The 25,589-nt window shown below is 37.8% G+C and overlaps 1 protein-coding gene across 2 annotated transcripts in view; it reads left to right on the forward strand.

The window, feature by feature from the left end:
* Positions 1 to 1,945: 1,945 nt before the first annotated feature.
* Positions 1,946 to 25,589, forward strand: part of LOC118806120 (GEM interacting protein) — a 41,634-nt gene continuing 17,990 nt past the window's right edge. Inside the window, exons 1-9 of one of the 2 annotated variants that reach the window (XM_036567467.1) lie at positions 1,946 to 2,294; positions 6,785 to 6,875; positions 8,849 to 8,927; positions 9,021 to 9,096; positions 19,189 to 19,314; positions 24,342 to 24,406; positions 24,540 to 24,647; positions 25,025 to 25,105; positions 25,208 to 25,369. In XM_036567467.1, coding sequence (XP_036423360.1) covers positions 2,252 to 2,294; positions 6,785 to 6,875; positions 8,849 to 8,927; positions 9,021 to 9,096; positions 19,189 to 19,314; positions 24,342 to 24,406; positions 24,540 to 24,647; positions 25,025 to 25,105; positions 25,208 to 25,369 — 831 coding nt within the window. In that variant the 5' untranslated portion in view covers positions 1,946 to 2,251. The remainder of the gene's footprint in view (positions 2,295 to 6,784; positions 6,876 to 8,848; positions 8,928 to 9,020; positions 9,097 to 19,188; positions 19,315 to 24,341; positions 24,407 to 24,539; positions 24,648 to 25,024; positions 25,106 to 25,207; positions 25,370 to 25,589) is intronic. The other variant, XM_036567466.1, reaches the window with a different exon arrangement.

The raw sequence follows: 25,589 nt of genomic DNA on the forward strand, positions 1-25,589 counted from the left end.
ATATGGCAGTGCCATGTTTAAAGTCACTAAGCTGTTCAGTACAACCTATTCCACTGTTTGTCTATTGAGACTGCAGGGCTATGTGCTTAATTGTATTAGCAACGAGTGTGGCCAAAACACCTGAACTCGATAATTAGGAGTAGTGTCCACATACAGAGTTTATGGTAAGTGGAGCTGATAAAATGGACAAAGAGTGTAGGCACAAGGAGGTGAAGTGGCTGGTCAGTGTGTAAATATACTGGGCCTCCCTTTGCTCTCAAAACAGCCTCAATTCTTTTGAGTTTCTGGTCCATGATTTTTCAGATGCACTTTTGTGCTGCAAATCTCCCATTCTACCACATCCCAAAGGTGTTGTATTGGTTTCAGATCCGGTGACTCAGAAGGCCACTGAGGAACTTTGAACGCATTGTCATGTTCATGAAACTAGCGTGAGACGACTTTTGCTTTGTGGTGTATTATCATGTTGAAAGTAGCCATTAGATGATAAATTAGAAGTAGAAGGTAAATTTGGGCCATAAAGGGATACTCCTGGTATACCTCAGCAGAAATTGTGATTCATCAGACTGGGCTCCATTTTTCCAGTCTTCAACTGTCCAGTTTTGGTGATCCTGTTCCCACTGCAGCCTCAGCTTTCTGTTCTTGGCTGACAGAAGTGGAACCCAACATGCTCTTTTGCTGTTGTAGCCCATCCCCCTCAAGGTTCAACATGTTGTGCATTCTGAGATGTGTTTCTACTCACCACAGTTGTACAAAGTGGTTATCTGAGTTACTGTAACCCTTCTGTCAGCTCGAACCAGTCTGACCACTCTCTGTGGACCTTTCTCATCAACAAGATGTTTCCGTCCGCAGAACTGCCGCTCACTGGATTTTTTTTCTTTGTTGCACCATTCTGAATAAATTCTAGAGACTGTAGTGCGTGAAAATCCCAGAAGAACAGCAATTATAGAAATACTGAAATCAGCCCATGTGGCACCAAAAGTTATTCCACATTCAAATTTTTTTCCCCCATTCTGCATGATTTTATGCACTGCACTGCTGCCACACAATTGGCTAATTAGATAATTGCATGACTGAATTGGTGTACAGGTGTTAATAATTTGTATTTTCATCAGGCCCTTAGCTCATGAGGGCCTTAGGGAACTGCCTTCCTTTGCCTAGTGCAAAGGTCACCCCTGGTTACTGACCATCATTGAACTATACCACATAACCACATAAGCAAGTCTATTTGAGATTACTTAATAACTTGACATGGTTTGAGGCAAATGTGTGATTATTTAGTCATGCCGTTTGCACAATACCAATGGGTGGCTATAAGCGTCCATTACTTGTTGGCTTTTAGCCTCGTAGCTCCAGTGCAAAACTAAAGAAGTAAACTTATGACACAAAATGTGTCTTTGAGGCAAGGAGATTGTTTTAGTATGATTCACTCATGATTGACTCACCTTTAACCTTTTTTCTCATACCTGTAATACGTCTTGTAGCCAGTAGAGGGCATAATGTTTAGGCCAACAGGCTTCACAGGGACCCTGTGCAAGGCCTCTGTCAGGTGTTCTGTGGTATATGGTTAGTATGTCTGTGATGTGCTCAGCTGCTCTCTGCTCAGCTAATGCACATACATAAATGTGCATATAAAATACAAACATAAGGGAAGCATGAAAATAAAACTGATGATTCATTGTGGTTGGGGAAATGAAATTTCCTGAGCAAATGTCCCCAATGAGCAGGTCACCGTTGCTGTTATAAATACTAGCCCTGTACTTATATCAAAAAACAAAGTGCTGTTTATCAGATCTATGATGAATATTCACACATGGACCACATATAGTTAACCACAGTTTATTAATAACTTTGTAGGCCACTGCTTGGGCCTGTTCCTGTTATAAGCTGGCCTCAGTTGTTCTGTATTCAGCACAAGACTGGGGTGATGAGGTGTGTCTTAGAGTGACAGCGAGGCACACTTCCTCTTCACGCGATGGTGAAACCTCGCGTTGGCTAACCTCCGCTTTAGAGGAAGCACAGTGTGCTTATAACAAACGAGAGAAGAGAGAGAGCAAAGAAATGGTGGAGAGTCAGTCTTAATATCCGTCTGTACTGCTTGAATGTTAGTAGAAAACTAAAGGCTGACCTGGGGCTACTGGGTGTGGGCCGAGTTCTGTCCAAATTTTCAGCATCTTCCTTGAAGTTGATGGAGTAACCAGTGTGCGAAGTGTACACTCTGTTGTCTGCTGGTGGTTCTGAGGTAGGAAACTAGATGGAGGAGGCAACAGTGACTGCACAGTTGCGGCAACCCAAAGGTAAGTTGAATTCACCCTCTGTCCCATGATCCATTTTTTATTTTAGTGCTCCATTGTGTTGTTACATTTCCTGATTAACTGTCTTGTGGGTGCCTTTGTTCCTTTTCTCACTCTGTGTGTGTGCGTGTGAGTGTGTGCATATGTGTGTGCACAAATGCAGCACATCTCAGTCAGTGCATGATCAGGGAACTTCCTGTCATGTACTGCATTTCAACTGTGCATCCTAGTTGCCTCTAAGAATAGCTACCACATGTACAAACTGGCAGTATACTCGGTATCGTCAGTATGTTATGAGAAATTTAGTGTATGTCTTTCTTTCTTTAAATGTACATCCATTAGACTAGCAAAAAATGTTTTTTCAATGTCTCACATGGAACAAAAGTATATGTACATATATTCCTGGCATTATGTAATAGCACTGGAATTACAATTGTAGACAATATATTTATATATATTCTTTAATATACAAAAATTATACATATATTTTCCCATATCCAAAATATCTTACAATATATGTGATATATTTGCTATCCAAAATGTGTTGCAATGTATGTGATGACATAGCACCAAAATTCAAAAACAAGGACAAATATATGCACACATATTTGCTTGTATCCAGAATGTTTCAATGTATGTGATGGTATAATACCAAAAGTCCAAAAAAGAAAATATATGTACATATATTTCCTATAGTCCAAAATGTATATGTAAATATAAGGGGTGGCATAGCACCAAGATTCCTAACAATCTACACAATTTATGTTGTTTATTTCCTTCCTTAAGAGTCCAACTTGGTTATCAAGGTTAACTGAAGCCTTTAATGAATCTAAGGATCAGGAAATCAGCACTTAATTATAATTTGAAGATACTTTTATATTACTATTAGTTGGCATCCTTTTTAAATAATTCCAATTGTTTGTGTCAATAAATAAAACAGCTCTTTCACAAAAATTCTCACAGTCATTGACTGGTAAGATTGGTAAGCATTATTGTCCCACAGAGGGGGAACCATGGTTCTAACCTCACATCACATAAGAACTTGTAATAATTTTCAGTAGTTAAATTTATGCTAATATATTCATATATGCTGCATGCCAGTATATAAAAACACATGCTCATAGACAGTACTGTGCAAAAGTCTAAGGCACCTAAGCACATTGTTTAAACCCATTTGTCTTGGCAGTAAGTGTGTTTTTTCTGGTGAAATGTCTATGTATCACTTGAATACATCCAAATAAATGTAAATACAGTAAAAAGTAACTTTTTTCAAAAAAAGCTGTCTCAGATGTCTCCTCAATGGCCCCAGCCATCATACTGATTTGTTAAATTCTACCACCTCATTTAACATAATGAAGCATTGATTAGCCAAACAAAGTACTGGATGATAAGTGCAATTACAGATACAACACTGAGCTGCCACGAATACTTACTGTATTAATGTTATTTGTATTTGTTGTAATGCTGGTGTAGCAAATAAACTTTTACAAAACTTTACAAACTTTTCTCAGATTCCTGAACCTTTGCACAGTATGTAGATTAAATATATGTAATTGTGTCAAATTGGAATCTGTACATATTTGTCAGAAATACACGTAAATGCATTTTAAAATGATCCTAATATATTTTGACAAACATACATTGCTGCGCAAAAGTCAGAGACCACCCATCACTTATTTAATTACAGCCAAAATAAATAGCCGCAAAGTACAAGTCATTCAGTTTACAGGAAATATTTGTAAGTAGATTAGATATAGGTTTTGTGCAAGGGAGGGGGAAGTCAAATAAAAATAAGTGAAAAAAAATAGGAGTTTCCAAAACTGATTTAAGTAGGAGTTCAAAAAATGATTTAAAGATAAAGTGGGACTCCTAACAACAGTGCAAGAGCTGGGAGACCACCAACACTGCCCCCATCAGATAAACAGCATTTAAAGCTTTCATCTTTGAGAGAGAGGAGAAAATCAAGCTCCACTCTTGCCTCTGATCTTTCTGTCCATCCTTCCACTGTTAGAAGACAACTCAACACTATGGGTCTGAAAGGATGTGTAGCTGTTAAGAAGCCACACTGAGAAAAGAAAAAAGACATAAAAGAAGAAAAAATGCAAATCAAACAAAGAAGAATGTGTTTGGGATTACTTATGGAGTGGAAAACACAACCAACTTCTAAGACTGGACTTTGGAGGTGTGGAAAAATATCCCTGCAGATTTCTTTGGAAAAATGAATCATTTGTGGTCGTTTTGACTGCAAATTTAAAAAATTAAGGTTGGTCTCTGATTTTTGCACAGTACTGTATGTAAATATATTCCCTTTGCATATGGGATGTCAGTAAGTAGAAATGTAGAAAATATTAATATAAATATTTGCTCTTTATCTGTGTGTTGTTCCTTATTAGATAACATGCACCTGCTATCTTAGATAGCCTTGGAGGGAGTTGCCTCTACCAGCTCCGTTATAAGGCTGGTTTTATATTTAATGCTTTTGTATAGAACTTATATGGATGATTTTATATTTAAGCACTTATGTGGAGCCTCTTCTGATCGCATACATTTGTGTGTAGCATGCATATATATGCAAAAGTCTCACCATACTAGTCATTTCCAGTCTGACCTTTATGTGTTATTTGAAATGGCATGGACTTCCTGAGGGAACTTCCACTGACTACAGCGGAGCTAAAACCAAACTACCAGTTAAACTACATGAAATGAACAGGAATGATGTTAGTTCCCTTCATTCTGAACTTTCTTGTGAATCATTAAAATCTAAAAAACAACACTTCGTTGCTCCTGCAATACAGCCGGTCTCAGACTGCATACCGGATGTGGTTGACCAAAATGGAGCAAAGCAGTGTGTGTGTGTGACGGAGAGAGAGAGAGAGAGAGAGAGAGCGAGAGAGAGAGAGAGAGATTGCCAGTTTTTCAGGTGATCTGTGTTGCCTCTTGTTCCATTTTCTGACAAGTTCCCTGCTTGTACTGTGTTAAGCAAATGTTCTCTATACTTGAGGGAGTTGTAAGCTTACTGTTCGCTGTAGCTGACTGTTGGTGCCCTTTTGATGCCGTTCATCGTTTCGCTTTTCGGTCCGTAATACACTCCGGGGCAAAAAATGTGCCAAGCAACAAAGTTTAGAAAGAATCAAGTTTGAGATGCTCTTTTTCATTGCAAAGGCACCGACAGCTCACTACTAACTGTTAGTGTTCAGCTGTGTTAGCATTAGCCGTTTTCATTTTTTCACCCAATAAACATTGTAAAGAGACTACAAAACTGCACATTTTGAACCCTTATTATAATCAAAAATAAAAATATTAATCTCACAGAAAGAAGCTCTAATGCTTCTCACCGTTTCCCAGGCTTTATTGGCTAGGCTAAGCATTAGCTTAAATGTGCTTTGTTACCTTGAATGCTAGCTTACAAGCAAAATTAGCCGACAGACACTTTCAGTAGAACATAAAAAACAGACATAATAAAGAACTGCCATGCTCAGTGTTGTAAAGATGACAAAATAAAAGACAATACTAGTAATAAGTATTAACTAAGTACATATGCAGTAGCTGTTTAGCCCAAATTAGCTGAGTTTAGGCAACCAGCTAAAGCTGAGGTGTGAAAAGCTGGCTGTTTTACCTTGTATTTGTTGTTAAATGTTAAATAGCTAAGTTGAATACTTTATTAGAAATATACTGGATTGGTATAATTACTGTGATGTAACTATTTTAAAATACTGTTAAGGTTATTTCCACCTCAGGCTAATCATGATGAACCCTGCAGCTTATTTGAACGGCTTAAAAGTATGAAAACTTATGTAGGCCTATACTCAATAAAACGTGGGTACTCTTTAAAAATATATATTTTTTTATTTACAACAAAATGAAAACTACCCTGGCTAATTATTGTCAACAGTCACAAAAGGTATATGTGTAAAGCAATTGGTCTCTTTCTCCTTCTCCTCCTGGTGCCTTCTGCCTTTTTTCCCTCCTGACTGCAATGCTGTTGAGTATCAAAACATTTGGCAAAAAAGCTCACTATTGAGAAACTATTTCCAGAACAAGAGCGCTTTTTCAGCAAGATAATGCTCCTGCACACAAAAGATGGCTGGATGGCTGGATTCCATTAATCTGATATTTTGGCCTGGTCAAAGTCCAGATTTAAACCTCACTGAGAACAACATTGATACGACCATGTGTAAAAGGTTGCCAGCAAATTCACCTCAAAGACTTCACTGTTTGAATAAATCTAAAGCAACAGCTCTAAGTTAAAAGTCTTCGCTTTAACTTTTTATCCATTGCTAAAAATACTCAACGTCATGCACTTTTTGCTTGGCCCGTTTTTTTGCACAGACTACAGATTGGCTGAGCTGAGTTTATCAGGCTATTATATTGTATTATATTGTTTCAAGTAGTTATATTGTCCAAGAATTTCAGTCAGTTCTCTTCATCTCTCTCTCTCTCTCTCTCTTTCTCTCTCTCTCTCTCTCTCTCTCTCTCTCTCTTTCTCTCCTCAGATGATGGTGTCCAGGTCAGATACTCGGGAACCAAACGCTACAGTGAAATTTTAAGAGACTTTGATAACTTGGACCTGTCCTTAGTGAGCACGTATGTAACGTTGACATCCTACGACACATGCTGACACAAACTCTTTCGCCAATTACATGCTAATGTAGCTAACTTTCATTGAAGACCAAAGGGACCAGCCTCACCTCTTATTCCTACTAGAGTTTGTTCATTATTAGCACAGTTAGCCGGGTGATTCCATGACTTCCAACTTTTTTCAACATTAAATCAAAGAAAATATGCATTTAAGGTATTAACCCACAAACAATGTCTCATTTTTGCCTGTTTTTTGCTGACAGTGGCGTAAGAGAGTAACAGGGTTGAAAGTTACAGTGCTGAGATGTGCTTAGCGTTCATGCTAAAGGCACATGGACAATACAGACATACTAATGAGTTACTTTATTAATTTATTTCAGTAGTTTATTTTAATGACTATCAGGACTAAGCTTAACAACATTGATTTTTTTGGCATATATATATAGCAGTTACAAAATGTGATTAGCATCCATGCTAACAACATGAGGACATCAAGGACATTTTAATGATTTTTTAGAATTAATAATTTACTTTCAATTTAAAATGTGAGTAACTGGGTTGAACTGTTAAAGCGACCTTATCAGTCAGAATCACAATATCATTTAAAATAAAAAAAGCACCAGAGACCCTCTTTTTCTTCTTCCCATGACCTTCAGGAAATTTGCCTAATGTAACTTCCTGTTGAATATGTGATATTCTAGATATTTCATAAGCATAAATGTGTTTAGGTAACTGGGAGTGAATGCTGTGGGACATGATTAAAATGTTACTTTCTCACTACCTACAATGAATGACTCATGCAAAAATATGATAACTGAAGTATTGTAATGATTATATGTCAAGGTAAAGTGTGGTTAGTGTGGGCTGGGACAGCCAAGCACTATAGTCATATCCAGATAGGTTTTATAATTGACGTTATTTATCAAAAACAAGCACATAGTATGCTGTGAAGGACACTTCACCTATTGTGATGACCCAAAGGAAGAGGTGGAACCAATAAACTTTATGGAAAATGTACAATCATCTTTATTGATCTGCTAGCACACTTTCAGCATGTAGCAAAAGCACTGCTAAGCTAGAAGGCAACTAGTGGGGGTTGTTTATGGCCACTGGTCATTTGCTGACAGTAATCATCACAAACACCATGCCCCAGGCCATACAACACATAAATATGTGAGCACGCCTAATAGCCCACTCTAAGCTAATTAGCCATTAAGTCCAATAAACAGTGACAATAATAATGTGGCCACAGGGGCTCGCGGGAGAATGAGAATAAGCTGGTTACCACGCTATGTTTAAAATGTATTTTACCTTAACTTAACATATTTGTTTGTAAATGTAATATCAGTGGGAAAAAAATTACACCTCAGTTGTGGAATTACCCAGCCATTCTGAATGAATGGGAATTCCAAATCTAGAGGGGAATTCCATGGATTTTTCAAAATTTCTGCAGAATTCAATCATTGAAATATAAACAAAGTCATTCAGAGTGATTTGATGTGAAATAGTTCATTGTAGATGAACTTACTGACTCTGATATCTTTACAGTGGTGGTGACAGGAACCAGGAGTCACAATTTTTATGACACAAATATAGCAATTTTGTTTACCAGTGAATCTACATGAGTTTTTATATATAATATTGATAATGTAAAATAGTGGCCAATCTGGAAAAAATAATATTTGGGAACTGTTTGTTTTAATGTACCTCTCTGCTTTAAATGGATTTAATAAAAAAAAAATCTCAGGCATCAGGCAGCATATTTATGATCAATTTATGTAATAACATTCTGTGAGGCACCTTTTAGTGGCATTAAATTCTTCAGTCATCTGGTTCCTATCACTGCCACTGTGAACAGTTCTGATTTCCATTCTCAAGAATGAAACATTTCATGCTTTTCATGCAGACAGTTAGAAACATGGGTGGAATTTCCCTGTAATACCATAATATGTTTGTGTGTGACTGTATTACTCCCTCAGGTCTGTAGATGACCTGCTTGGAGACCCTGACACACAGTCCCTCTCAGAAACAGCTGATACCACGCTGGATGATCTGACAGTGAGAGATGATATTGAAATTCATGCTCATTGCTTTCATGTTCATCTCTTTGGCCTGTTTCTGCATTATGAAAACCTGTGTGGCTTTTTGCAGAATGAAGATGCGGACAATACGTCAATCTGCCAAGATGAAGAGCCTCCAACAGAGGAAAAGGAAGTTGTTATATCAGGTAAATTCATACATTTCATGAACATTGTGTTTAGGGCTGGGCAATATGACAATGTTTATGGTTATCATAATAAATTATGTCGAGACATGTACAACACTGACCAACTGTGTGGTTTATTATAAACCAAGAAAAAATAGTGCAAATTTAGCACAACACGGTATGCCAAATAACAAATTAAAATCATTGTATTCCAAGTTTTGATAGTATTTTTAAAATGTAGCACTGCTGGCTCTTTTTTCTCTGTTCAAACTGACAAAACGTGCGAAAAAAAAAAATATTGTTACGTGTTGTGTATTGAGACATTTCTTGAGGTATCACAATGTTTTATTTTGCCATATCGCCCACCTCTAACCTCTAGTGTTTGTGTGAAAAGTATAAGCGTGAGACAGGGAAAGAGAAAGAGTGGGTGTTATTGAATGTACTGATGTGCTTTTAAGTTGCATCTCCTTGTCAATCAGAAGTGCAGGTTGCACAAAAAAGGTGTGAGTCATAGAAATTAACACTGACGTGTCCAGAATGTCACAGGTCCATGTGCCGTTTATCAGTTTTATGACCCCAGATTAGCACTGATACAACTACTTCAGGGCCTGTAGTGTGTGTATGGATTGGGTGAGGGGGGGGGAGGGGGGGGGGACGAGGCTACAGGGACTAGGCCCCCTAACGTCTTTATGGTACATCTCATATCTCTTCTATAATTTCATACATATGACTCACAGATTGCTTTTATGATTAGAAACGGAAGGTTTGTGAATGAACTTGACAAAGTCAGCTAATTATGCTTCAACAGTTAAAGCAGTTGCAGAACACTGTTGATTGTTTTTTATCACCTAATTGGGTTATATAGTAATTCAAGGTAGTTGCTATGGTATTCCATCTTGTTGTGAGGGCATTGCTTGGGGGTTGTAAGGTGTTGCTAGACTGTTAGTATGGTATACCATGTGGTTGCTAAGGTATTGCTAGGGCATTGCTTGGGGGTTGTTAGGTGGTTGCTAAGGTGTATGTGTTCCTGAGTGATTGCTAAGGTGTTGCTTGGCCGTTCTTATGGTATCCCAGGTGGTTCCTAAGGTGTTGCTATGCCATTATTATGGTGTTCCAGATGATTGCTCAGATGTTGCTAGACTGTTGCTATGTTATCCCAGGTGGTTGTTAAGGTGTTGCTAAGCTGTTGCTATGTTATCCCAGATGGTTGCTGAGGCATTGCTAGGATGTTGCTATGGTATCCAAAGTGGTTGCTAATATGTGTGTATATGTGTGCTAGTTTGTATGTTTGAGTCTGTAATGTAATGCCTATGAGGGTCAGTGTGAGAGATGTCCTTACATTATTTGTGGCAGGTAGATTTGAAGTTTCTCAACATACCACCATTCATACTTAAGAGAAAAAAGTCTTTCATCGAACATTGTACAAATACCATACGTCCACTCGGTTCAAAAAGCACTAGCACACTATTCGGATTCATGATCTATGATCCAAGTTTTGTGGTTGAAAGTTGAAACCTGTAGGAGGAGTTAGAGTTTAAATCTTGAGCATAGAATAATACGGTAGAATAAGAGAATTAAGAAGAATAATAAGTTGGCTTTGTCAAAGCAACTTAGTAATAAAAACCAAAGCCAATACATTTTGCATGTCGCTAGATCCTCAGAATTATGAGCTCATTAAAGCCTCAGGGAACTTTAATCTGTATTTTCTTTCTAGCTAGGTTAATTATACTCCTGTGGGCATGTAATATACATGTACAAAGTACATCCTGTGAATAACTTCACAGTCCAATTAATTGCCAGTGTATTTCAGCAAAAGTCTCCTCTTTCAGTGTAAACAGGGTGGTCCTAATCTTGGGGTAGGTTTATGTAAGCAGTATCCTCACCAATGACAAGGCTGATGAGCCGCAAACATGAACAAAAATATGTCCCCTCCCGCCCCCACACTGTCTCTGTATTCTAGTCTACAACCAAGCGAAAGGAAACCTAGCTCAGCAAAATCATAACAGTCATGTCTAGCTGTCATCCAACGTAGCATGTTCCTTACCACATTGGATCACACCTAGACAGTTCTCAGATAGGTCTGATAAGCAGTTTTTAAGCCTTGTTTTATTATATTACATTTTATCGTTTTTTTATTTTAACTTTACTAGATGTGTAACACTTAATTTTAGTATAATACAAATACTTTTAGTATTTTACACTCTGTTCGAATTTAAGAAGCTGAAATATGAATAACGTTAACACTGCTGCACACAGAATTGACATAATAAGACTGGTAACCTCACCAAAATACTCCACACAAACCAGTAAGCTTTGTTAGATGTGATTGCTTTGTTAGTTTTAGGCTACAGTTTGAGTAGTTGGTGTATATAACAGTGTTTTATAGTAGACATGTATGAAGCAGTATTTATATTTTGACTGCTAAAAAGACTTTTTGGGGGTAAAAAGTATGCATGACCAAAGGTGTCAGTCTTGGAAAATTTTAGTTCACCAAGGGACACGTAGCTAGCAGCTCCATTCATTTTTCCAATAGAGAAAAACTGCTTAGATCCCATACTTCCTATTAAGGGCAATATGCCAACTACAGATGAAGCTCAACTTCAAAGGGCTACTGCTCCTGTCCATCTTATTCTCACCTGGACAGGGAGAGTGGAGAGTGACAACTGAAGGGAGTGAGGTAGTAATCTAGAAGGGGCCATCTTGCCACAGCACTTTAATCTGTGTTACCCTCTTTAACCTTTCTTGCTTACGTGTAATTAGCCACATGGGCTAATTGCCCCAAGCTAACACAGGATTAGTGCAGGATAAGGGTGCAGAGGGGAGATTAAACCGGCAGGCAGCTGCTGTCTTTTTGAGATACCTCTCAGAGATGGAAAGGTATGACACTAGAAGTACAAACAAAATGGACCACTCACAGAAAACAGCAGTGCAATGAGTGAATAAACCGAAGAGCCTGAAGGAGACAAACAATAATAATAAAAAGGAAAAGCATCCAACAACATGCTGTTCACTACAGTACATGAATGTGACGTAGAGCCGCTTGGCCTGAAAGTTGTGCAGTGTGCCAGCAGAGATTAGGGATTACGCTGACACATGCCACACACTGGGCTTAAATAACACATCAGGTTGACTTTGCGGCCTCTCGGCCTGTTCCTGGGCTTGCTCACACGGGAAGCATCACCTTCAGCTCTCTAAGGGGGCCAGTGAGCAGACCTTGGTCTTATGGTGGCTTTCTAATCTGCTGGACCATCTAGATCCTCCAACCCTCCACCCCCCACTATGTGTTGTCTGAAGTGTAATAAACCAAATGGAGGGGATGAAGAAGACAACCCCATAAGATTTTAACAGATAAAACGTCCCTCTCCATAGGTCGTTGCTGGATTTGACCCCTTGAACCCAAGTCTTACTATTCAGTTACCGTAAATTGTATCTTCCTCTCTTGCTCGCAGTATGTGTTAGTGATTAGATATTTAACACCTTAAAATGTGGGCTTGTTGTTTAGTTATTATTCATAAGGCTTATTGTTTTGGTAACTTGTAACTATTTAGCAACTACTATGAGGCTAATGGGTAATCTATATAGTTAAGGGGAAATAGGTTTTAGCAGTTTGCCATTACTGATACATATGTCAGGGGTGTAGCTAGAACTTTTAGAAAGGGGTGGCCAGGCAACTCCCGGAGATTTTACTGGGGTGACACACTGCTAAAATAGAATTCCACTAGTTTTTCAGAATTTCTGTTTAATTCAGTCACTGACATGTGAACAATCTCTTTTAAAGTGGTTTGATGTGGTATGCTTTATTGTAGAGGAACTTACAGATTTCTTTACAGTGGTGGTGATAGGAACCAGGGGGTCACAAAGTCACAATGTCAACAACGCAAATATAGCCATTTTATTTACTATCTAAAACTACCAGTGAACTTACATGTATCTTCTGCGTCTTTATATGCAATATTGATGATGGTAAAATAGTGTTAACTTAAAAAGAAAACATACAACATAAGTTTGAAAAAACATTTTAGGCAAAAAGCTTATCTTAAATTTATCTTAAAATAACATATTAGGCATCAGGCGGTGTATCTGTAAGCATTTAATGTAGAAACTTTCTATGAGAGAGCTTTTATAGGCGTTAAGCCCTTTTAGACGTCTGGTTCCTATCACCACTGCTGTGAACAATTCGGACTAGGCTTCTCTAGATCAGAGTATTTCTCATAAAACCACTCTGAATAACTTTGTTTACATCCTAACCATTTAATTATGTAGTAATGTTAAAAAATGGATTTAATTACCTTTAAGAAAAATGTTTCATATAGAAAGGTCATAGAAGGCTGCCCTTGCTACAGGTTATTAATGAGTCTAATAATTAGAAAGCTAGCCAAAGTATAAGGTAACCTACAACATGCACATCTTCAACTGCAAAAAGTGATTAGTTAGCATGATAAACGGTTATAGCTGACTAATTTTTAGCCAGCCATTTTATCATAACACAGAATGCTTCATAATGTAGTTCACAGAGTAGCACTGCTGAAGGGACCCAGTGCACATTCACTCACCTGTTTGCTGTAACTACCCTGAAGGCAGATTTTCACCATAAAGCATAAAAAGATGCTTTATTGATGATGTTTGACGCTGATGTTTGACTGTCTCACTTTCCATATTTGGAGTGGCCAGAATGGTGACCAGACATCATGCTAGGTTAGCACTGGCCACCCTGACCACTCATTGTTTATGCCTCACTAGGTGTGCTGATAATACTGACTGAAAAGATGAACAGTGATGGCATTCAGGAGTTGTTTGAACACTACTGCTGTACGGCAGGTGTTTGCTAACCTTTAAAGTTCATGCGTCGGCCTAAACGTCAGTTCCTTAATCTAACAGCTATGTAACCTACATATTGGTCAAAGCAATTACAAGTCTAAAGAATAATAATTGAATGATAGGAGTGTAAATATACATGTGTTTTCAGATTTGACACAGTGTTACAAAGGAAAAATTAGTAGCACACAGATGTGTATATTTGATTTTTTTTTTTCAGTCAAAAACAAACTGTCTTTCAGTGCGGACATACACGTTTGAGAACTGACTAATATTAATGTTGGCCAGTTATCCCCAACGCCATCGTAAGGGCTGTTCTGTTACTTTATCAGCTCAAGTGAAGGGAATTAGCTGATAATAATGCTGATAATAATGGTGAAGCTGTTTATGAGGTATAGCAATAAACCACTTTAAAATGTCTAACATTTCAACACTATAACATTAGATTTGCTGGGCTCTAAGTTACAAACTACTTCATCTGTTATACATGACTGTTGATACCTTCATCGTTTTCCTCTGCTAGTGGGTTCATTAGCATACTAAAGCCTACATGGCTAACAAGAACATAAATAAGGCATTTCGGCACGGTTCTACTCCACGTTTAAAGGCAGTGTGAGCAATTTCTCACATACATTCTGTACATTATGCTCAGACTTCTTAAAAACATTCTGCTTTGAAAAGTTTGCATGGCTAGCCGGTTAGCTAACTGGAGCTAACCTGCTGAGGGCAAATGTTCCTCACTATTTGTGTAACGTAGGTGTGACGCACATCCGAGTGAGTAAAAGTGGGGGAGGCCAAGTTGAAAAAAGACTGGAAGAAAGGCCTTAAAGCAGTAGTTTTCATGTCTGATATGGGAGGAAGTTTAAGTGACTGAAGCTACCTCTTCAGATGAGCTAATACTAAAGCTAACACTGGAGCCAGTCAGTGCTGAGGAGGACTTAACAAGCTTTAATGAAACAATACAATGAATCACTTGCGTTCAAGTGCACAGTGTTTCCAATCATAAATGTGAACACTACAAAGTCTTGTTTAATCTGACTGATTTATCTAACTCTCAGCAGCTACGTTAAGAAAAGCTAACTAGTTAGCTCAATGATCTTAACATTTCTCTGTAACATTATTTATAAGACATCATATTTTTTAGGAAATACAGTAGCCCAGACGAAGTTTAGCTTCCCTTAGAGCCAGCATAAGTCTGGCTGTTAACAGCTTTAACATTGAGCTGTGAATGTGGTATTTCAGCTTCAGGAATGAATAAAAACAACATTACTTTCCAGATGATCTGAACAGTGTGTGTCAGGCATTACACATTCTTCAGTACCACCTTTTGCTTGGTGGAAGATTTAGCATTCAAAGACAATTGTGATCGTATGAGAGGCATGTCAGTCATTATTTTGCTATTTTTTTGACTGCCTCCACACAAAATAAGCCCAAAAAAGAGTCCTTTGAATGTATTAGTGATTTCAGAAAAAAGCCTAGTCATTTAAATATGAGTGTGCCCATATCATACGCCCCCGCCCTCCTGCTTTATTCTAATAAGATGTATCCAAGTGACTGGACTGGACTGGTTTTGGTCATTAACAGTAAAAAAATAGCAAATGAGAGACCTTCAGAACAGACTAAGGGGAGTACTGGTGATACAATTTCCATATATGGCATTGAAATAATTTCACTCTTGCCTAATAATAAGCATGCAGTTTAAAGGGCTAAACATCTCATCACTGTCATATCAATATTATGACTAATATTGACATCATTCGACAATAGCAGCTGCACTTCGTGTCCTGAAGGACAGACTTTCAAAATTGTCTAAATGGTTTAATTTCTTGGAAGAAAATTTCATTATATTAACTTAAATTCGAGTTGACGTTTTCACTTTTCCTGTAAAGTCACCATTTTGGAGGTACAATCTTTTGTTAGAGCAGTGTTCGTATACTGCTAGCAGAAGAGGAAGATACATACTGAGGTGTGGAGATAAGGAGATAAAGAGAGAGAGTGAATGAGAGTGAGAGAGATAGTGATCAAGAGAGACATAAGTTGAGGGTTACCGAGCCCTTTTCCTTGTTAGTTCTATGGAAAGAGGCAGCATTACTGAATTAGCTGATAAACCTCAGCAAAATCTAAAGCCTGTTACTCCACGGTCTGGACCCCTTAGGATTAGCCCTTCCCCCATGCACAAAGAGCTGTACCCCAGTCCTGAAAGAAGCAGACCAGAAGATGAATGGTGGACAGAAAAGTGCAGATCTCTGCTCTGTTTTTTATTGTGTCATCTAAAGACAAATGCTCTCAATTAAAGATAACTGAGTTACAACCTGACCCAACATTAGTGTTTTATACGAATTATTTGCATGAAGTAGGAATGTGCAGTTGAAGGGTTTTCAATTTGCAAAACATTAAACATTCTAACCTTAAACACAGCTGAAACACATATAGCATGCATATGCTGTACAGCAAAATCTACTATATGCTTTGTCAAAACTGGACTTTCAGGCCAAACTTTTTTCTAGGTTCAACCCCTTAAAATCCCTGACTTATTACATACTAAGGCTTATTACCCAGTAACTACGGAGACTTCAGTGCAAACTGCCTGAGCTATTCTTAGTTATAGAAGTGTGTAATAAAACTTTGGGCCTGCGAGTGGGCCCTGGCCATGTAAGGAGTTAATGATGTAAATAAATCTGCTGGACCTCCTAAACTCATTAGCTATCACTAACAAACTAGGCTACAGCTTTAGTGTTTTTAACCCAGGAGAGAGCTACAACCTGCAGTAGATAACAAGCTCGCAGCGTTTTACATTATCACAGGCAGTCTGCTTAGTTTACCCTACTTTCAAACATCCTTGACAGTTTTGAACATTTGAAAAGGGCCTGCTAGATCCTATGAACTTGGAGGCTAAACAGTATGTCAAGAATGTCATTTTTGACATTCATTCAAGTCATTTTTGATAATGAGCTCCGTTTTAAGAACCACATTAGTGCCAAACTCAAAACAGCTACTTTCATCTTCAATACTGCAAAGGTCCGGAACATCCTATCCCTGCAAACTGCAAGAAAGTTGGCCGTGTATTTGTCACTTTAAGACTAGATGACTGTAATGCTCTTTTATGTGCTCTGCACAAGAGCACTATTACAAACTGTGTTCCGACTGCTATGGTTCTGTCCTGCAAGAAGAAGAGAAAAAGAGTGCTTACTATTATTTCTCTGACCTTTTTATCTTATTGCACCTTAATCTTATCTTACCTTAACCTTACCTAAACCTCTTAAATCTATGACTGGGTTTTCCTGTTAATTCTACTGAAACCACACCAGGCCTTTTTAATGAAGTACAAGTTCTGAGGAACAACAAAAAAAAAACCTAACGATGATTACAATTTTAGCGAGCCCCGCAGTGAGCGAAGAGGAAGAGTAAAAGGTGGTGAAGGTGGTGGGTGAAACAGTGTGGGTGGGTTACAGAGAATAGAAAAGGAGAAGATGATGGGAGAAACAGGTCATAAGAGAAAGACTGAAACTAATTTTAATGGAGTGAACCTCATAATTGTGAGGTTAACAGAAGTTTAGAGAGAGAATTGTGTGAAATAATTGTAGTGCACTGTAAAAAAAAATAAGCTGTAAAATGACAGTAATTTACTGACAGTTGCTTTTCATTTACAGTGCTGATACTGTAATTCACAATTATAGCACATTGCTCAATTCCAAATATACACATTATTACTGCTATTTTTATTTGCAGAAGTTGAAGGGGAATTCTGCCAATTTTTTCAGACTTTCTACATAGTTCAATGGCTAAGATGTGAAAAAAGTCAGTGAGTGGTTTGATGTGAAAAGCTTCCTTATAGAGAAACTTGTCAAGTCCAAAAGGTTTAACACCTCTACAAATTGCCTCATAGAAAGTTATTACACTAAATAGTTATAAATGAGACATTGTAAGACAATAAGTTGTTATGAGACAAAGTTTTGGCCTAAAGCCCTATTTGAGCTGGACTAGTTTTACCAGAGGAGGTCCAGTAATGTAATTTGCGTGTGATTGTTCATGTGGGATAAAGGATCTGTGTAATTTCTCCAAATTAATCCAAATAGACCGGATCAAAACATCATTGTGCAGAGGCTAATGTCAGCATTATGTGACAGGTGTCACACTTCCAAATAACAACATGCTGTGTGGCTAAATGGCAAATATGGCACAAAAAGCACAACACTGGACCAGGGAGGAGACTTTACATCCCGTTTCAGTGTGAGATGATACCTGTTCAAAATGAGGTTAAATAATCATAGTGTATGGAAGGGAATATACCCTGAATTGTTGTGGATTTCAGTAGTCTTATCTTAAACCTGAGGATTAAGGAATCAAATCAAGCTCCATTTTAGCTGTTAGGCCTAAAAACTACAGACATTGCAGATTATCCTCTGGTAAAAGTAATCCAGCTTTAAGTAGAGCTTTGAATATATTTTTACATACAAATATAAGACATAATAGTCCCCGAAGAAAAACATTTTTTTATAATTTTGCACTATTTTAGCATAATCAACATTATAAAAACTTAGAAGACACATGTACATTCACTGGTCATTCTGAATAGTAAATAAAACACATATTTGTGTTCATCACAAACCACAATGGCAGGTTCATATCACTGCCTCTGAGTCAGTAAGTTCTTCTTAACCACCAAACTATGGAATTCCCTATGAAATTAGTGGAATTCCTTTTCAAGGGATACAGTAGATTTAGTGTAAATTTATAGCAATTTTTTACAGTGTGGAATTCATGTCTGCTGTGATTAGCTTGTGAATCTGACTAGATGGAGTGGGAGGAGTTAGGGTGGGGCCAAGGGTGTGGTCAAAGCCTGGGAGGAATCCCCTGGCCAGCCTCTCAATCCAGCAGCCCCACACACACACAGTTCATGCGGTAAAGGATCTGTGGTTTCTGACACAGAGATTTCACACGGACGTCGAATCCTGGGAATGCTTTGCATTTATTGCCTCGGTTGTTTGGATCCTTTGTCTAAGCTTTAATGACAGTTGAAATGCAAAGTTATACCAGAATGGACTGAAGACTGTTCTGTTATTCAGAAGCTGGGAATGAATACTTTGTTTCTTCTTCATCTTTCAGCATTCAGCACTGGATGATAAAATGGACTGCTTTTTTCCCATTATGTGTAGTATCATAACTCTCAGTTAATGGCAGTTTTCACTGTTGGAAGGAGCGGTCATGAGTTTAGGATTACTCATTGGACAGGGTGCTGGTTAGGGTGAGCTGGGTGTAACACACAGGTCTTAGTGATGCTGATGTATTCGCTCTCAGCCCAGGAAGCTGACCTCGCCATGTGTCGCAATGAGGGTGGCGTGGAGGTCGCACTGCAGTATGCCAAAATGTGGTGCCGCTATGCCAAGGACCTCCTCACGTGGATGGACAAGAGAATCAGCCTGGGTGAGTGTGAACTGCTTGTTTTTATTATTGGCCATGGATAATAAGACTTTTTGGTAGATGGGATGATAACACTGTTTTGTTCTGATACTGATACAAATCTGATTATTACCTCTTTGAAAACTACTAAGCTTTCATTTTTTTGGTATCACTTTAGAATAAGACTACGCTTTTATAAATGGTTTAAAATTAGTATGTTAGTGGTTATTAGTTGGCTCATAAATACTTTAAAAATCATTAATATAGTATTAATATCTAATGAACATGAATATGTGGTGAAGCTGACAGGTGTAATACTGACTGATGAAGAAGATAAAGTAAGATCAGTAAACATCAAAATCTGAGGTTTAACTGTATGAATGAATGTGAATTTCACTATTAGGCAAACAATAGGTCGCTGTTGCCCTTTGTATTTATGTGTTGTATCTGCTTATTAATGACTTCAAGGTCTTCATGACCAAAATAATAACAATAAGTAAACTCATGAACAACTTATGAACACTTTATAAGGGTAGTTTTATTTTTAAGTGGTAACATTTTCTGAAGATCATCTCCTAATGGTAGGCTATGATGCTCAAACAACGTGAACACTCAAAGAAATAACACAACTAACATCACATCGTACAATGTGACTGTGTCATCTGTGCAGTATGTGCAGTCATATGCAAACGTTTTGGTGGCCTGGTCAAATGACAGATTTCATTCATTTTCAAAGGGAAACTAAAAACATTTCCTCTACAGCAGAGGTTTTCAGCCTGTGGGCTGTGGGCTGTGGTCCCCGGTGGGCATTGTGAGGGGGCTGATGGCAGTCTTCCTACCACAAAATGTCATTACAATATAGACATTTAGACATTTAACTAAATTACTTGTTTTAAATAGGGCAAGTATTTTTGTGGGGATAATTATTTGCAAAAATAAAACACAAAATACCCAAATATTTTAGTTTAGCCCAGTGACTCCTCTGGCAGAATGCATGACCAATGTTATATTTTCAGTGATAGTGAATATAAAATTTTGCTTTTTTTGATTATATGGAATTAACCATCATGGATGAGTGGATATAAACAGAACATTTTAAGATTTTCTTTTGGTGTTTGTTATGTTGCACGATTATACAGTGAAGTGAAATTTTCTAGGCTATATTCAGTTCAATTCCACCAAGACTGAATCAAATGAAATTTTCGTTAAATCTTCTTGTGGGCAATGAAAGCTTTAGTGATCAGTTGTGTGGGCCATGATTTTCAAAAGGTTGGAAACCCCTGCTCTACATATTTAATCCACAACTACTGAATTTTACATGTTGGGGAAAAAAGTAAAACATAAAAATTTTATTTTTTAAATATTTTTTTCCAATATTTTAAACCTGGCAATAAATAGAAATTGTAGAGAAAAATGTTTGAAAAAAAAAAAAAAATGTAATGAAATTTGACCAGGAGTATTCAAACTTAGCATAGATTTGTTATTGGATCTGATTCTTTTTTTTAATGTCCAATATTTGATCCAGTATTTTTTTGCTGACATTGATCTGATATTGACATCTGTTATTGCTGATATGCCATCTCTACTTTTTGGATCAAATCAAGTTCATAGCCTTCATACTAGCTAGAAGCTAATTCTCACCAGTGATCCTGCGAGCTACACTGAATATCACTGTTGTTTTTCTTTCTACCTCTTTCTAGGCAGACATTTCTGTGTTAATTATGACTTCAATGTCACAAAATTACATTTATTTCACTTCACATTGCAGTACTATCAGTATTCATCTAACCAGTTTTTGTCTGGAGGAGCAAGATTAAAAGAACAAGACATTCCTCGAAAGGGCTTAAATGTAAACACAGATCATTGACGTACTTGCTGTAGATGGTGTTTGATAGTACAATTATAGACATTCAGTTTTTTTAAAGAGCCTGTACCATTAGACTTGTGGGTGTCATTCACAACACCATCTAGTGGCAAAGTATTGATATTGCAAGGAAACAATATGAAAGCGCTGTGGTGAAATCCATTTCAACAGAGCTGGTTGGGATTTGTTTATTTAGGGATGAATGATCTAATTTAAATGGGGGAAATCAATTATTAATGTTGTTGTTGTTAATATTATTATTATTATTATTATTATTATTATCATTATTAGTAGTACTAGTAGTAGTAGTAGCAGTATTAACAACTCCTATTTTGACATGAGGACAATATCAGTCTGGGGCATGATGAGTAGTGACAAATATTGGCATATGAACTGGTGCTGAATCACAAACCCCATTTGTTCTGTGTGTAAGCTAATCAAAACGACAGCGACAGTGCTGCCGGCCTGGCATCTCCCCATTGGGTTAGGACTATAATCCAGATTACAAGGCCATGTCAGGAAGGCTGAGAGACTGATGAAAAAAGTTGACACAGGATTAACCTGGCAACACCATGCCCAGATGCCCACAGCACTAGTTTCTCTGTAACCTTACAGGCGTTTCTATTATAAAATGAAACGTTTGGGTCTTAACTGTCTTTAAATTAATTATCTTCCTTAAATTAATAGTTCAACAACAAAGTTACACTTTATCCCTCAAACCAAATGTAGCCAGCCAAAACACATTTGATGTCTGAGATATGCTTTTTATTTTGGTTTGCACTCGAGCTACAAGGCTAGTGTAGCTAACAAGTAAAGGAAGCTCATATTGCACCAGTTAGCACCAAGCAAACTGCCTGCCAAAATCATTACATATCTCCAACCATGCCAAACATGTTGAAAAAAACAGCTTAATTTTAGTCCAAATTTAACTGAAATTGGGCAGTGTTGTGCATTATGAGGGTCGCATGAAAAATGATATGCAATTGCATATACAGCAGTGGTCTTGTGGGCTACATCCTGCTCACAAGACAGCTTCAAAAGCCCAATCACAATTTATCCTTAAACCTGGCACACAAATCTTTTTTCTGCAGCTATATTTTTATATATCTTACGGAAGCCTCAGTATGTGAATTCGTGGCCTCAATATATTAATTTGTCACCACCAAATAATCACAATGTCACCTTAGGGGCTTCACAACTTCTGGCAGGCAGATTTGGTCACTCAACATAAAGCACAGCGAGCCAGAATTAAGCCATTAAGAGGTTTACTTGATTTAAATGAAAGCTAAAGTATTTATAACACTATTTATAGCACTGCTTCTACTACAACTACTACTACTATTACTAGTACTACTACTACTAATAATAATCATAATAATTATAGTAGTAGTTGTTGTTGGTGTAGTTAGAATTGGTAATACACATTGAGTAAGAGACAATTAAATGAGTGTTTATGTTATATAGTTAAGATTCATAATGAAAAAAAATGGAAAACATCAACTGGCTGGTGGCCACCAGGTGATCTGAGACTCCTGATATACAATATATGTTCAAAAGTTTGTAGATACCTGTTTGTCCATTGTTTCTTATGAAATGATTGGTAGTAATAAGTTGTTTGTCCCCTATTTGCTGCAGTAACAGCCTCTACTCTTCTGGGAAGGCTTTAAACTAGATGTTGCAGCATTGCTTTGAGGTCCTGATTGCATTCAGCCACAAGAGCAACAGTGAGATCAGCTACTGATGTTGGATGATTAGTTCTGGATCATTCCAACTCATCCTTAAGGTATTGAGTGGAGGATCATCACCCCAGAGAATGCAGTTCTATTGCTCCATACCCCAGTGCTGGGGGCTTTATACCCCTCTAGCCCAAACTTGGCATTGGGCATGGTGACCTTCTGCTCCAGAGCATCCCATTCTATTATTAGTCCTTTTCTATGGATTATACAAAGCTAAGTGTGTACTTGTGTGTGTCACCACAGGGTGAATCTTAAAGTATTTGAATTCACTAAAGACAAGGGGTGTCTGGATACTTTTGGACATGTTGTTTATTTAGATTGATGCTTACCATTCGAGCTTCTAAGGTAAAAGAAGATACAGGGTCATATAGTACTACCAGCATGAAGCTGGTGCCAGCTAGTCACTTTGCTAGAGATTCAATATTATTTTGTTTTTCCAGTGCAGCCGTATGGCCCATTATGCAATGTGCTGAGTGGGTTCTGGTCCATTTAATTTAACTCAGGCACCCAGTCATGTCATATTGATATTTCGAGAGGAATACGCCACTTACTCCACTTCTTTCAGTCACTCATATTTTATTTTAGGTACCTTTGTTTTGTATTAAACCTATCCAAATATACCAAGGACCAATGTGACTTTCTCAAAGAAATCTGCAGGGATATTTTTCCATACCTCCAAAGTTCAGTTTTAGAAGTTGGTTGTATTTTCTGCTTATCATGATCCAAGCAATCCAAAAAACCCATTTAATGATGATTGAATGGGTTATGTGTGATGATTGATGTCTGGACTCTGGGGTGGCCAGTCCACTGTCCTGAGAAAACCAGCAGCTTATTTTATTTTTCTTTTTGTGTATTTCCTTTTTTTCAGTGAGGGCTTCTTGACAGCTACACATCCTTTCAAACCCATAGTGTTGAGTTGTCTTCTCACAGTGGAAGAATGGACAGAAACACCTGTGGATTTTTTCAGATTTGAATCAAGAGTGGAGCTTGATTTTCTCCTCTCTCTCAAAGATAAAAGTTTTACGTTCTGTCTATATGTTGGAGACAGTTTTGGTGGTCTACCAGGGCTTGCAAGGTTGTTAGGAGACCCATTTTCTCCTAACTCTTGTTTTTTTTAATTTATTTCCCTTTGACTTTTCCCTTTCTCAAGCAAGTGGATTATTTTATATTTGTTTTCTATTTCCCATTTCCATCGAGTCCCATTTTTACTGTATCTTTAAAATAAATCTTTAACTCGAGTTTTGGAAACTTATTTTCCTTTGACATTCCCCTTACTTATGCAAGTGGATCATCCCATATCTCCTTAGAAAAATCTTCTAATAAATGAATAATGTGCACTTTGGAGAGAAAATTAAAAAAATGAAGTGTGGTATCTGACTTTCACGAAGTACTGTACACTACTTCACTTATACTTACGGCTCTTTCATCATCTGATCTTGGTTTCTTTGTAGAGCAAGAGTTTGCCAAGAATATCATGAAAGCAGCAGACACGACAAGGTCCTGTGTTGCTCAACAGGTATGTGGTACAGGTATACTCAACATGTACTGAAATAAGAATATGAAGAAACATTCAAACATCTTAGTGTCTCACATGTAAAAATGATGCTTTTCAGTGTTTGGTACATCCTGCCTGATGTGTTTGTGTGTAGGAACTGATGCCCCTGCAGTATATTTACACCATGGCCCTGGAGCAGGACATTAAAACCAGCAACACAGCCAAACAGACCACTGAAATGCTCCAGCAGCGCTGCTACCAGGTACTCCATCAGATCATAGCTGATTAGAGTTCCAGGCAGCAATAACTGCAGCCGCAAAAGTCAGTTTTGAGTACTGGAACAACAGAGGATTTTAGATGCCATCAAATCACAAAGGAAAATGCTGCTGTACTATAAGAATTTCACTGTTTTTGATTAGCCTGTATTCTGAATGTGAGAGTGAACCTATATTTAAAGTGTATAATAGTTCTCTCTGCTTTGTCCTTTGTAAATTCGTTGCACATCCATATACAGCTACGGCGTTCCTGCAACACTTGACTAGTGGATTAGGGCTTTACGCTAAAGAATAAGTTGAAATTGACTGAATGATTGAGTGAATGAAGTTGCACTGTTGTTCCATTCACTGCTTTCTCCTTAAGGCTTTGTCAGCCAAGCGCAATGAGATTGACAAGTGGCGTCGGGAGTTCAAGGAGCAATGGACGAGGGAGCAGAGGAGAATGGTCAGTATACATACATAATATACATACATGAATAGCTCAGGATTTGCCACAGCCAACAAGCTGAATACATACTATTATGAGTGTTGTGTCTGTGCGCTGTAGAATGAAACTGTTGCAGCGCTAAAGCGAGCTCGGCAGCAGTACATGCAGCGCTGTGAGGAGCTGGAGAAGGCCAAAGCCATGACTGCTAAAGGAATGGAAGAGGCTGGAGGTTCAAAGACCCTTGACAAGAGGAGGAAGTCTCGAGATGATGCTCAAACCAAGGCAAGCGTTTGCTGCTCATACTTATTACACTTATAGGACAGAGAATAGAATCATGACTACACTTAAAAAATTCACTTTGTTACAGAAAATGATCTAATGCACAAGTCTATTAGAATCTTGCAGAACCACAGCCTAAGGTTGTGTCCAGCTAAGGCTTTCTTGGTTGACCAAAAGGGCTGATTTTCCACTATGTTTTGGGCAGTAGTCACCCCTCTCCCTG

Source organism: Colossoma macropomum, unplaced genomic scaffold, assembly GCF_904425465.1.
Source record: "Colossoma macropomum unplaced genomic scaffold, Colossoma_macropomum, whole genome shotgun sequence".
Taxonomy (NCBI): domain Eukaryota; kingdom Metazoa; phylum Chordata; class Actinopteri; order Characiformes; family Serrasalmidae; genus Colossoma; species Colossoma macropomum.